General features: G+C 48.9%; 1 protein-coding gene across 1 annotated transcript; it reads left to right on the plus strand.

Moving 5' to 3' along the window:
• Positions 1-2,708: 2,708 nt before the first annotated feature.
• TTLL1 (TTL family tubulin polyglutamylase complex subunit L1) lies at positions 2,709-13,782 on the plus strand. The gene is made up of 9 exons (XM_078619772.1): positions 2,709-2,906; positions 4,757-4,965; positions 6,334-6,514; positions 8,114-8,248; positions 9,055-9,163; positions 9,769-9,912; positions 10,847-10,933; positions 11,753-11,916; positions 13,306-13,782. Exons 1-9 carry the CDS (start codon positions 2,794-2,796, stop codon positions 13,448-13,450), a joined length of 1,287 nt encoding a protein of 428 aa, XP_078475898.1. The 5' UTR covers positions 2,709-2,793; the 3' UTR covers positions 13,451-13,782.
• The last annotated feature ends 730 nt before the right edge of the window (positions 13,783-14,512 follow it).

Here is a 14,512-nt window from a genome sequence, read left to right on the forward strand (position 1 = left end):
ATGGCAAAACGCCGTTGAAACGCACGCTGCACCGCAATTACGGATTCAGTCTTGCTGAACTGCAGAACGCAAAACGCCCCTTGTGTTGTGGGGGTCACCGTCTTGCGAATAATATGAACTGCGTGGTTTGTTTTTGCCATGGGAGAAATGTCGCAGAACCCGGAATCTTCCCAACCCGGTAGAATCTTCCCAACCCGGTAGAATCTTCCCAACACGGTAGAATGTTCCCAACCCGGTAGAATCTTCTCAACACGGTAGAATCTTCCCAACGCGGTAGAATCTTCCTAAAACGGTAGAATCTTCTCAACACGGTAGAATCTTCTCAACACGGTAGAAACTTCCCAACACGGTAGAATCTTCCCAACACGGTAGAATCTTCCCAAGACGGTAGAATATTCTCAACACGGTAGAATCTTCCCAACACGGTAGAATCTTCCCAACCTGGTAGAATCTTCTCAACACGGTAGAATCTTCCCAACACTGTAGAAACTTCTCAACACGGTAGAATCTTCCCAACACGGTAGAATCTTCCAAACCCGGTAGAATCTTCTCAACACGGTAGAATCTTCCCAACACGGTAGAATCTTCCCAACCCGGTAGAATCTTCTCAACACGGTAGAATATTCCCAACACGGTAGAATCTTCCTAACACGGTAGAATCTTCCCAACACGGTAGAATCTTCCCAACCCGGTAGAATCTTCTCAACACGGTAGAATCTTCCCAACACGGTAGAATCTTCCCAAGACGGTAGAATATTCTCAACACGGTAGAATCTTCCCAACACGGTAGAATCTTCTCAACACGGTAGAATATTCCCAACACGGTAGAATCTTCCTAACACGGTAGAATCTTCCCAACACGGTAGAATCTTCCCAACCCGGTAGAATCTTCTCAACACGGTAGAATCTTCCCAACACGGTAGAATCTTCCCAAGACGGTAGAATATTCTCAACACGGTAGAATCTTCCCAACACGGTAGAATCTTCCCAACCTGGTAGAATCTTCTCAACACGGTAGAATCTTCCCAACACTGTAGAAACTTCTCAACACGGTAGAATCTTCCCAACACGGTAGAATCTTCCAAACCCGGTAGAATCTTCTCAACACGGTAGAATCTTCCCAACACGGTAGAATCTTCCCAACCCGGTAGAATCTTCTCAACACGGTAGAATATTCCCAACACGGTAGAATCTTCCTAACACGGTAGAATCTTCCCAACACGGTAGAATCTTCCCAACACGGTAGAATCTTCTCAACACGGTAGAATCTTCCCAACACGGTAGAATCTTCTCAACACGGTAGAATCTTCCCAACACGGTAGAATCTTCCCAACCCGGTAGAATCTTCTCAACACGGTAGAATCTTCCCAACACGGTAGAATCTTCCCAACACGGTAGAATCTTCTCAACACGGTAGAATCTTCCCAACACGGTAGAATCTTCCCAACCCGGTAGAATCTTCTCAACACGGTAGAATCTTCCCCACACGGTAGAATCTTCTCAACACGGTAGAATCTTCCCAACACGGTAGTATCTTCTCAACACGGTAGAATCTTCCAAACCCGGTAGAATCTTCTCAACACGGTAGAATCTTCCCAACACGGTAGAATCTTCTCAACACGGTAGAATCTTCCCAACACGGTAGAAACTTCCCAATACGGTAGAATCTTCCCAACACGGTAGAATCTACTCAACACGGTAGAATCTTCCCAACACGGTAGAATCTTCCCAACACGGTAGAATCTTCCCAACACGGTAGATTCTTCCTAACACGGTAGAATCTTCCCAACACGGTAGAATCTTCCCAACCCGGTAGAATCTTCCCAACACGGTAGAATCTTCCCAACACGGTAGAATCTTCCCAACACGGTAGAATCTTCCCAACACGGTAGAATCTTCCCAACCCGGTAGAATCTTCCCAACACGGTAGAATCTTCCCAACACGGTAGAATCTTCCCTACGTGACTTTACCGAAAAAACCAAGAAGATGAATCCCTGCAGTCACGAAAGCTTTAAATCGAAATTCATTCCCATCCAACCAGGCAAAGCCCCCTGAGGTGGTTACTTAGTTTTCATTCTCAGAACAATTAAACCCCACCACTGAATCCGGTAGAATCTTCTTAAACCGGTAGAATCTCCTGCAGATTATATTCTCAGAATAAAACGCCACCACCGATTCCGGCAGAATCTTCCTAAACCGGTAGAATCCCCTGCCGATTATATTCTCAGAATAAAACACAACCACCGAATCCGGTAGATTCTTCCTAAACCGGTAAAATCTCCTGCAGATATTCTCAGAATAAAACGCCACCACCGATTCCGGCAGAATCTTCCTAAACCGGTAGATTCCCCTGCCTATTATATTCTCAGAATAAAACACAACCACCGAATCCGGTAGATTCTTCCTAAACCGGTAAAATCTCCTGCAGATATTCTCAGAATAAAACGCCACCACCGATTCCGGCAGAATCTTCCTAATCCGGTAGAATCTCCTGCAGGATATATTCTCAGAATAAAACCCCACCACCGATTCCGGCAGAATCTTCCTAAACCGGTAGAATCTCCTGCAGGATATATTCTCAGAATAAAACGCCACCACCGATTCCGGAAGAATCTTCCTAATCCGGTATCCGTTGCTGTAGGAGTTCCGCTCACTCGCGCTCCGATTGGTTCGACTTCCCCACGTGACGCGTCATCGGCCAATCAGCGGGCGCGTTGCGCGTTGCTATGATGTTGACAATGGCAGCTTCACGTTGCTGCCGCTGTTGTTAGGGGCGATAACGAAACTTCGCAATGGCGGGGAGAGTGAAGTGGGCCACGGACGTGGAGAAGTCGGTGTTGGTGAACAACTTCGAGAAGCGCGGCTGGGTCCAGGTGGCTCCTGACGAGGCGTGGAACATTTATTGGTGCGGACCCGCCTATGCTTATCCGCTCCGCGATATCAAATCACTCCATCACTATCTATAGTACGATAACAAATCGCAACTCCTATCTATAATATGGATATTTAAACATCAGCGCTGCTTTCCTGTACAGTTAATGGAACTACTAGCAGTACTACAATTTGTACTTACAGCATCGCTATCAATTAAATGTGAAATTACTGCATCACCAGTTCCCATTATAACTAATTGATATTCAATGACTGCATTACTATCTATAGTATGATATTCAATGACTGCATTACTATCTATAGTATGATATTAAATTGCCGCATCAATGCAGTACTATCAATTACTGCATTGCCTTAATATCTACAGTTGTACGATTTAAATAGCTTTGTTTATTATTACTAATTGTTTTTATTACGTCGATAATTCTACATTTTTATTATATCAAATAACAACATTCCCATCAGTATACCAGAATATTCATTAATACTGTACTGTGTGACATTCAATCTTAAGAGTTAAGATTTTTAGTTAACATTAAATTGTAGCATTTCGATTAATTGAATTATATATTCCATGATATAATTTTATTATAATGCTAAATAACATTAATATCGGTGCAGATAATGTGTAACCGTATTGGTTATCTATGAGTATGCGATATAAAACACTACATCATTACTCTGAATGGTATCTATCTAATGTACCCTATCACGATTCACTTCCGATTAGCGCCGTTTGCTACGTACGGTGCGAAAGAGTTCAACACCCATAGACTCACGCAGAGACACATAGACTCACACAGAGACCCATATACTCACACAGAGACCCAGAGACTCACACAGAGACCCACAGACTCACACAAAGACCCATAGACTCACACACAGATCCATAGACTCACACAGAGACCCAGAGACTCACACAGAGACCCACAGACTCACACAAAGACCCATAGACTCACACACAGATCCATAGACTCACACAGAGACCCATAGACTCACACAGAGACCCACAGACTCACACAGAGACCCATAGACTCACACAGAGACCCATAGACTCACACACAGATCCATAGACTCACACAGAGACCCACAGACTCACACAAAGACCCATAGACTCACACACAGATCCATAGACTCACACAGAGACCCATAGACTCACACAGAGACCCATAGACTCACACATAGACCCATAGACTCACGCAGAGATCCATAGACTCACACAGAGACCCATAGACTCACACAGAGACCCATAGACTCACACAGAGACCCATAGACTCACACAGAGATCCATAGACTCACACAGAGACCCATAGACTCACACAGAGACCCATAGACCCACACAGAGATCCATAGACTCACACAGAGACCCATAGACTCACGCAGAGACCCATAGACTCACACAGAGACCCATAGACTCACACATAGACCCCCAGAGACCCATAGACTCACACAGAGACCCATAGTTTGTTGTCCCCCCCCCCCCCACCTCCGATTATCACGGTTGGCTACGTACGGTGCGAAATAAGTTCAGCACACAGTAAATCATCTCAAGCCTCCCATAAACCACGTTGCCTCAGTGTGGCCACCCCCACTCTGAACCCCTTTCACCGCCCCCTGTTAAAACAGACGCTGTTGCACTCAGAATCAGAATCTTTATTTATACTGCAGGAGGAATCCACAGATGTGTTGGAGAGTAAATCCACAACATCTCCATGATGTAAGATCACGATGGTGATGATTGCGTCCGCTCCATTATGTAGGATCATGATGGTGATGATTGCGTCCGCTCCATTATGTAAGATCACGATGGTGATGATTGCGTCCGCTCCATTATGCACACCTCGCTCTCTCTTCGTTACGCAGGGCGAGCGTTCAAAGCACGCGCGGAATCTTCAGCCTGGAGACGGGATTCCGCCTGGCCGACGACCAGCTGGTCAACCACTACCCCAACCACTACGAGCTCACGCGCAAGGACCTCATGGTGAAGAACATCAAGCGCTACCGCCGGGACCTGGAGCGCGACGGCAGCGTTGTCGCCGAGCGCGACGACACGGGCCGATACCTGCACCTCGGTACGGGCGGTGTGTGTGTGTGTCAGTGTGTGTGCGTGCATGTACACGTGTGTGTGTGTCAGTGTGTGTGTGTGTCAGTGTGTGTGTGTGGGGAACGGTGGTGTAGTGGTTAGCGCTACGCTGCGCTATCAATCTGGCGACCCGGGTTCGGTTCCCGCTCATGGCACAACACCAGTGACGATTATTTTAACCGGTCCTGGGCCTCCCCTATGTCGACTCAGCCTTAAATGAGTACCTGGTGCGGTGTGTAAACATCGCCACTGGGGAGACAAAGGCGGCCGGGCGTGGTGCTGGCCACCCACCCCCTCGTGTGCCGTGCTGGCCTTCATAAGTGCTCGCTAACAGCACTTGCCCCAACAGTCGGTGCAGACTATACAGAGGATCTTTGTCTTTTTCTACGTATGTGGGGAGCGGTAGTGCAGCAGTACGAATAAACCCGTGGCGTAGAGTCGTGTGTTGCTTCTCAGGGACTTGAATCAGCAGAAAACTGGACAAAATTATCAAAATTTGGAGACGCAAATCAGAGCCAAAAGGACCGTTTGCAAATGTGCCAAATGGCGCATGCCCTGACCAGCAGCGACCCGTGGGATTCCACACCGCCAATTTAATTCTTCTGAAGATGAACCCACATTAAAAAGCTTTGCCTAATCCATGCACGTGCATGATTTTTTTCTATTTCGTAATGAGATAAATTCTTCCCACTTTATACTTTGATGCGCTTTATCGTATAAAGTTGCGTTCAGCGGACACACACCTTTAAACCGCGAATTATTTGGTGATGCTGCTGCAGTGGCAGTCGTGCACAAGGACATATAACAAAGTAAAACTCAACACATTCATCATCGACACTGTGACCTTAAACTAAATCATATTTAACAGCTCACCTTTCGTTCAGTGGCACTTCTTTATAGCACTTAAAATCTCAAATCTCTTCCACTTTATAAGGTTGCATTCATTACACACACATAAAGCGCTTGCCACGCGAACTCCGGTCAGCCTCGTAGCAGCGGTTTTTGGCCGCCGCATCACGCGCTTTCAGATGCCGCTTCTGCGGCCGCCTGGAATGCTCTTCGGATGTTAGGAAGCCACTGGTAGCTTATGCACTTTCCAATCTAGTTTGAAAACTAATTTCTTTAGAACTGCATGTTGTGTTTAGTTTGGTGTCCTTCCCACGCACCTCCGATTAGCACGGTTGGCTACGTACCGTGTGAAACAACGTCAACATATGTACGTACATACAAGAGTTACCGTACCTCCCCGCCCCACCGCCCCAACACCACCGCCCCCTCTCACCCACCCCCCCCCAACCCCCCCAAACTCATCCCCGTAGCGTCGTTGTGGAATGTAACGTTGCCGAGTGCTTTGCAGATTTTGTTCCGGTGACGTTCCTGCTGCCGGCCGACTACAACCTGTTTGTGGAGGAGTTCCGCAAGAACCCGTCCAGCACCTGGATCATGAAGCCGTGCGGCAAGGCGCAGGGCAAGGGCATCTTCCTCATCAACAAGCTGTCGCAGATCAAGAAGTGGTCGCGCGACTGCAAGACCAACTCGTGAGCGCCGTGACTCTGTCACGTACTTCAGCACAAGAGATGTGATCGGTAGAGACTCTCACCCCTCTGGGTGTCTCAGTAGGGACTCTCTCCCCTCTGGGTGTCTCAGTGATAGACTCCCTCCCCTCTGGGTGTCTCAGTGAGACTCTCTCCCCTCTGGGTGTCTCAGTAGAGACTCTCTCCCCTCTGGGTGTCTCAGTGAGACTCTCACCCCTCTGGGTGTCTCAGTAGAGACTCTCACCCGTCTGGGTGTCTCAGTGAGAGACTCCCTCCCCTCTGGGTATCTCAGTGAGACTCTCTCCCCTCTGGGTGTCTCAGTAGAGACTCTCACCCCTCTGGGTGTCTCAGTAGAGACTCTCTCCCCTCTGGGTGTCTCAGTAGAGACTCTCTCCCCTCTGGGTGTCTCAGTGGAGTCTCTCTCCCCTCTGGGTGTCTCAGGAGAGCAGAGGTGGGGAACGTCCGGCCCTCATTTAACAGTTCCAGCCATCACATTAGGGGTGAGTTAATTAAATGTTTGACCAAATATAACAGGCTAATCTTAAAGATGATCATTTTGTATGGCCCGCGAATGATGTTATAAATGCCCAAATGGCCCTTGGCAGAATAAAGGTTCCCCACCCCTGCCTGAGTAGAGGCACTGTCCTCACTACGTTCAGTAGCCACACACAGTCAGGGACACACGCTGTTGGGATGCTCCTGGGATATTAACCGGCCAGGTGGCTTGGCACTAGAGCGAGCAGCTCGCAGTCGTCAGGTCGCGAGTTAAAATCCTGCTTGGGTGGGGGTTAACTCAGCCCATCATCCCTACGGGGTCGATACAATTACTACCACTTTGTTGGGAATTCAACAGCGGTTGTGCTATAGAGAGACTTGCCCCAACCCTAGGAATGTAGAATTCCCATCGCTGGCTCTGCAGGGCTGTAAACGCTACACGGCCACCAATGCCTTCATGCTCATTTGAGTAGGAAATTACTTTTACTCGTTAAACTAAACTATTTTTAATTTATCCAGGTAAGGCCCACTGAGCTACGTAGCTCTTTTTCAGAAGCAACCTTGCCACAAGTGATAGTTCAACGACACGTCTTATCACGTGGAAATTCATAGCAGTAGCCAAATACTATAAACGCACGTTGTTTCTAAATGCAGAGGGAAAAACCACGACCACGGGGAGAGCGGGAGACAGCCAAACTCCAAAGATACAGCAGCAGGCGTCAGGGTCGGGATCGAACCCACGACCTCCTGTTTACCAGGCGAGGTAGTTAACATCTCCTAGCCACCGTGGTGATGATGATGAGAGAGAAACGCAAACTCCAAATACACAGCAGCAGGCGTCAGGGTTGGGATCGAACCCACGCCCTCCCGTATGCCAGGCGAGGTAGTTCACGTCTCCTAGCCACTACGGCGCCCACAGCGGTGATTGCCGTGCGTCCAGCTGACGACTCAGTGTTGCCGGCTCGGATCAACGAAATAAAATTGTAAACGATAATCGCGCGTAGGTATTTTTTTCTGCGGTCGTGCTGCGGCCACCGCCCGTGTTGTTTTCGCCACGATGTCCGACGTTTCGCTCCACGCGCCGTGCTCTGTGTGCGCGTTCGCCAGGTTCGTGGCTCCGTCGGCGAAGGAGGCGTACGTCATCTCCCTGTACATCGACAACCCACTCCTCATCGGGGAGAAGAAGTTTGACCTGAGGCTCTATGTGCTCGTCACCTCCTACCGCCCGCTCAAGTGCTACATGTACGTCCAACACGGCGGCTCTTAATCATAATGATAATTATATACGATAATAATAATGATAAACTCGGTTTCTATCGCGCAATTCGCACGGGGTGAATGCATGTATGTTGTTGAATCTTTCTCGCACCGTACGTAGCCAACCATGCTAATCGGAGGTGCGGGGGAAGGACAACAACTAAAGGCAAAAAAAGGAGTTTTCAATCGAGGTTATTTAAAAGTGCATAGCTCCAAAGACGTTCACCTCATCGCTCGCTTTCAGATGGGCTTGTGTGGCCGTCTGGAACGCTCTTCCTTCTGATATTAGGAAGCCACTGGAGCTATGCACTTTTAAATCTAAGTCGAAAGCTCATTTCTTTAGAACTGCTCTTGTGCGTTTAGATTGTTGTCCTGCCCCCACGCCTCCGATTAGCACGCTTGGCTACGTACGGCGCGAAAGGCGTTCAACGTACATGCGTTTAGATTATTCGCATGCTATACATTTCCACGTGGTAAGCCGCTTCGTTGAGCGGTCATTTGTGGCCAGGTCGCTAACAGCTCAGTCGGCTTTTACCTGGTCAAGTAAAATTGTTTAGTCTCATGGATTTTTCGAAGTGATTTGTTTACTTTTCCTATACTTTGCACTCATTTCGTGTTTTCGTATTGCTTGTTGTTGTAGCGTTCTGACCTCGTGCCCTCACTGGACATCTGTGAAAAAGAACTTTATAGCTCATCGGATTCCTGCCTGCAGTATGAATACAACATTCTGATTCCCATGCATAGGCAGACCTTCGTCTGTGATGGCTCCGTGTGCCCGTTTTGCTGTGCAGGTACCGGCTCGGCTTCTGCCGATTCTGCACGGTCAAGTACTCCCCCAGCACCAACGAGCTGGACAACATGTTCGTCCACCTCACCAACGTGTCCATCCAGAAGCACGGGGTGGGTGAGGGTGGGTGAGCCGCTCCACCGAGTCATGCCACCGCCACCGACTGCCGCCGCCGTACAAATCTCACCGTGCTTGCCGTCGTGGTCCTGGTGGTGGTGCTGGTGGGGGATTGTGGTTTATTACGTGTGTGTGTATGTATGTTGAACTTCTTTCACACCGTACGTAGCCAAACGTGCTAGTCGGAGGTGGTGGCCACTTTAATCTCTCACCGTCTTTCTACCCACCTCTCTCTCCATCTCTCTCCATCTGTCTGGGGCTCTCTTCTCCATCTCACGATCCGTCTCTCCATCTTTAGTCTCCGTCATTTCCACCTGTCTCTCCAACTCTCTATCATCATATTATTTTTTTTCCTGCCCACTGCATCACTTTATAGATTCAATCCATGATTTCATCAACCCAGCCGCTGGCTATTGACTAAATCTGCTGATGTCATGCCGCACGTTACAGGCGTAAGGTCCAGCGAGGTTGAGAAGTGAAATACAGACCTCTCCTTGTCCTTCCCCCTGCACCTCCGATTATCACGGTTGGCTACGTACTGGTGCGAAATAAGTTCTACGTACGTACTTACAAGGCCGACGCTTTCTCCCTCCAATCACAGGACGACTACAACGTGATCCACGGGGGCAAGTGGACCGTGAGCAACCTGCGGTTGTTCCTGGAGAGCACGCGGGGTCGCGAGGTCACCAACAAGCTCTTTGACGACATGCACTGGATTGTGCTGCACTCGCTCCGCGCCGTCGCGGTGAGTGACCGACTGCCTGCACCGATTGCTGGCCCTCCATCCCCTCCGTCTCTCTCTCTCTCACACATGCGATCGTCCTCCTATCACGTGAAATCCCATGTCCATCTCTCGCCCAATCTCTCCATGTCTCCCCTTCTCTCTCTCACACGCCATCGTCCTCTCATCACGCAAACTCCTATCCACCTCTCTCTCTCCATCTCTTTCAATTTTTCTCTCGCTATCTCCATCTCTCCATCTCGGTTAAGGACTTGCACCGATTATGGGGGACAAAGTGCTTGCCGCAAATGAACCACAAATATCTCGGTGATCTCCCGTCAAGGAACATAAACCATCACGCAAACTCCGGCAGCGGCTTTTGACTGGCCATCGAATAAAAACGGTCGACGCATCACGCGCTTTAACGTGCGCTTCTGCGGCCGTCTGGAACGCTCTCACTTCCGATATTAGGAACTGAAGCTATGCACTTTTAAATCATCTTGATTTAAAACTCATTGCTTGAGAACTGCTTCTTGCGTTTGGTTTGTTGTCCTTCCCCCACACCTCCGATTAGCATGCTTCGCAACGTACAGTGCAAAAGAAGTTCTACATACATACACACATCTCTGTCTCTCTGCCATGCCATATATCCTTCAACTATTGTTTTGCTGTTATGTTTTGCACCCGTGCCCATGCTTGGGAATTTGTGTACTTTTGCAATTTGAACTGATATGCTTAATACATTTTACATATTTATTTTTAGTGATTTCCTTTCCTATACTTTTCACTCCTATCGTCTACATGCAAACCTCTGCTCTGTGGGCCACCATTTGAAGATCACTCACGCGAGATTACTTTGCACCTTCGATGGGCACGGTTGCCTACGTACGGCGCGAAAGAAGTTCAAAGTTCAGTTCAGTTGAGCTTGTAAAACGGTCTCAATTCTCACCGTCTGCAGGGAGTTATGGCAAATGACAAGCACTGCTTCGAGTGCTACGGCTACGACATCATCATCGATGACAAACTCAAGCCCTGGCTCATCGAGGTACGGTTCAGCTCGCGCCTACGAGCCAAAAAATGGCGCCCTGCTGCGTGAAGTTTGTGCATTTCTCCCTGTGATGTGCATGGGCTTTCTCGCGTAGCCACGAAAACGCCAAAACATACAACGTAACCGGTTTTGGCTGAAACAAAATGGCCCAACGCTGTAAGATTAGCCGAACATTACTCAATTGGCACTACACACAGCAGCAGCAGCAGCAACAGCATCGCCACCTCTACTGCGAAAACATTTGGCAGGACCCTCGTGAAAGAGAGCCATGAGACTCGGTGAGGCCTTGCTGGGTAAAACAAGCGAGATTACTAATACTATCGGTTGTACGGTTTAACGTGAGATTTGTCCTGATAAATGATAAGAGTGCACAAGTTTGGGCTATTGAAACAATGTGTTGTTTAGCTGCGTAGAATGGAGGTCTTTATATTAATCTAAAAGCAGTGGGTCACCGAGTCAGGAGTGTGATAAAGATGCAGGCAGGCAATGAGAAACACGCGTTTAGATTATTTAGAGTATTTCCCGCATCTCCGATTAGCATGGTTGGCTATGTACGGTGTGAAAGAAGATCAACATACATACAATACATTTCCACGCGATAAGCCACTTCGTTGAACTATCATTCGTGGCCAGGTAACTTCTGAAAAAGAAACTAATAGCTCAGTGTGCCTTACCTGGTCAAATAAAATAGTTGTCTTCTTGTATATGTTTTTTTTTAGCGATTCGCTTACCTTTCCTATACTTTGCACCCCAATCGTGTTTTTGTATTTGTCGGTGAAAACCCCACGTCGCTCGTCCCGCGGTCCTACGCCCCAGGTGAACGCGTCTCCCTCGCTCTCCTCCACCACGGCCAACGACCGCATCATGAAGTACAACCTCATCAACGACACGCTCAACATCGTAATGCCGGGCGCAGACATGCCCGACCCGCGCTGGAACAAGGTGCCGGCTCGAGAGGCCCTCGGAAACTACGACCTCCTGTGAGTTCGGGGAAATGGCTCGCGTGCCGGGGTGGGGGGGTGGGGAGGGGGCCCCCTCCGTGAAACGTCCCGGTGGCGGTGACGCGCATTTATGAAAATCGATCGATTGAAATGTGGGATTACGCACAGCGATCGTCGCCCCCTACTGGAAGGCCGATGTCTGCTCGCGGGCCAGGTTCTGGATCACATTGTGCCGTACAGGGTCGGCTGCCACTGGGAGTGCCCTGGGATAGACCACGCAGAAATCATCGCCCCCTCCGGGAAGATTGATGTCCGCTCGCAGGCTAGGTGCTGGGTCACATTGTGCCGCACAGGGACAGCTGCCACCGTGGGTGCCCTTTCGAATGTGTTGAGAGATGTCGCGTGGTGTCAAGCGCTCTTGGTATGTAGGGCGCTTTATCCAAACAAATCGTTATCACCATTATGATTATCTTTTAGTTGCTGAAGTGATGTGCTAATGGCTTTGTGAAGCGTCATGGTGTGCGTGCGTTCGTTCACGAATCGTGCCGTTGTTTTAAGACTCACGCTTGCTGTGCACAAGCCGAGAATGGCAAGCGACCAGCAACAAACAGCACTGTCGATGGTAAAACAAAAAAGCTGACATTTATTGAATTTTAAGCAATTTTATACGAACTTGAGAGAAACATGACCATGGCGAGGAAAGAAGCAGAAAGAGAAGTGTTGTGACTTACAGTGGGTCAGAGTGGGTAGGTGAGTGGCTGAGTGAGTGGATGAGTGTGTCAGAGGGTGGGTGGGTGATTGACTGGGTATATTGTGGGTATCAGGAGTGTCGCGGTTAGCGCACTGCGCTTCGAACCCGGCCACCCAAGTTGGATTTCTGCTCACAGCCAATCCCAGTGACGATTATTTGAACCAGTTCTGGGCCTCCCCGAGGTCGACTCAGCCTTAGATGAGTACCTGGTGCGGTGTTTAAACATCACCACTAGGGAGACAAAGGCGGCCAGGCGTGGTGCTGGCCACCCACCCCGTCGTGTGCCATGGTCGCGAACAGAACTTGCCCCAACAGTCTGTTATAAATTTCGATTTAAAGCTTTCGTGACTGCAGGGATTCATCTTCTTGGTTCTTTTGTAAAGTCACGTAGAAGGAAAAGAATAAAAATAAAACATAATATATTATTTTATTATTATTTTTCCTTTACGTGACTTTACCGAAAGAACCAAGAAGATGAGTCTGTTATAAGGCTACACGGGGGAGGTCGTTGTATTGTTGTGACCTGCCGTGTGGTGGTTTGAACATTGTGGATGAGAGGATTCGATGACCGACGTCCACAGGAACCGTTTGTCGTTAGCGATAATTAGCCTCCACGATCGGAAGCCTTTGCTAACTTCACCTGCACTAACATCTCCTCCTCCTCGTCCTCCCGGCAGCTACGACGAGGAGTTGGCCGCGCAGAGCGAGGCGGCGGCGACGTTGGAACGCGACCCCAGGGGCCGCACGGGGTCGCACGTCTTGGCCAAGGCCCCCACACGGCTGCGAGACTCGGGGAGGCCCCTGCCGACCACGTGGAAGTGAGGACACCCTCACGCAAACGTGGATGCAGTGGCGGCTCCAAGTTCGGGAACGGAGCTGGTGGGACAGCCCCGCGAGTTCAAAAAGAAAGACCTAATCGGTACCTGCCTGATCGTTATCAAGAATTTAAACCGTATTCTCACTCAACTCCCATTTATCTATTGGGTGTCACTGTGGAACACCAAGCCTCGCACATTGGCGAGAGCCCGGGACAAGCCATCGCGTCAAATAGATTGACAATTGTCATACCACGTAGCAGTGCCGGATGAAGCTAGTGCGGGGCCTGTAGCATGTTATAAAGGGGCCCTAAATAAAATTAAAAAACACATTGTTTACTTGCACAATAAATTGTATTTTTAATTTGCTATACAGCCAAATAATACGACAAATCGCCAAGCTTAAACGCCCAGTCGTTCATCAAAGTTGAAGGCGGTATAGTACTATAGTAATAGAGGAAGTGCAGAATCACTGAGCTGGAATTGATAGCTTGAAAGCACTTAGCGCAGGGCCCTTAGCTACATTTGTAGCCGATTGTGCGGCTGGGATAATCCGGCAGTGCCGCGTCGGTGTTTGCGGTTGTTCTCCGCCATTTTGTGGATCGTGCCACTCGTGTTTGGCACGACGTCCGACGTTTCGCTGCACGTGTTGGCAGCTTCTGCAGGAACTTTATGCCTTCGCCTCTATGCGTATCGAGAGCTAAAATGTGGCGCCTTTGTATATGGTCCAGTACTTGGGGCATCATGTAAAAATGGCCAATGCCACGTTCCGCCACAGGTTGCTGATGTGACAATGTAGCCGCAAATCTCTCATCCAGCGGCACAAGTGGGGGAATAAATTATCTCGTCCTATAGTTGTTTCCCCATGTTACATGCGAGTCCTGTATCCCATAATGGGTAGTCAATTATTTAAATCACCCAGTCGTCAGGGTTTACCACTGGGCGTTACCCAGCAACCACGTGATTGTGCAGGACGATGAAGAGATTTGGTGGAAAGCCCTTGTAGTCAATCCTTCGCATAAGCTCAAGGTTCGCTATGCAAATTTAACATGTTTTTACCAATAGCGTG

This window comes from Lampetra planeri, chromosome 64, assembly GCF_965212315.1.
Source record: "Lampetra planeri chromosome 64, kcLamPlan1.2.h2, whole genome shotgun sequence".
Lineage (NCBI taxonomy): Eukaryota > Metazoa > Chordata > Hyperoartia > Petromyzontiformes > Petromyzontidae > Lampetra > Lampetra planeri.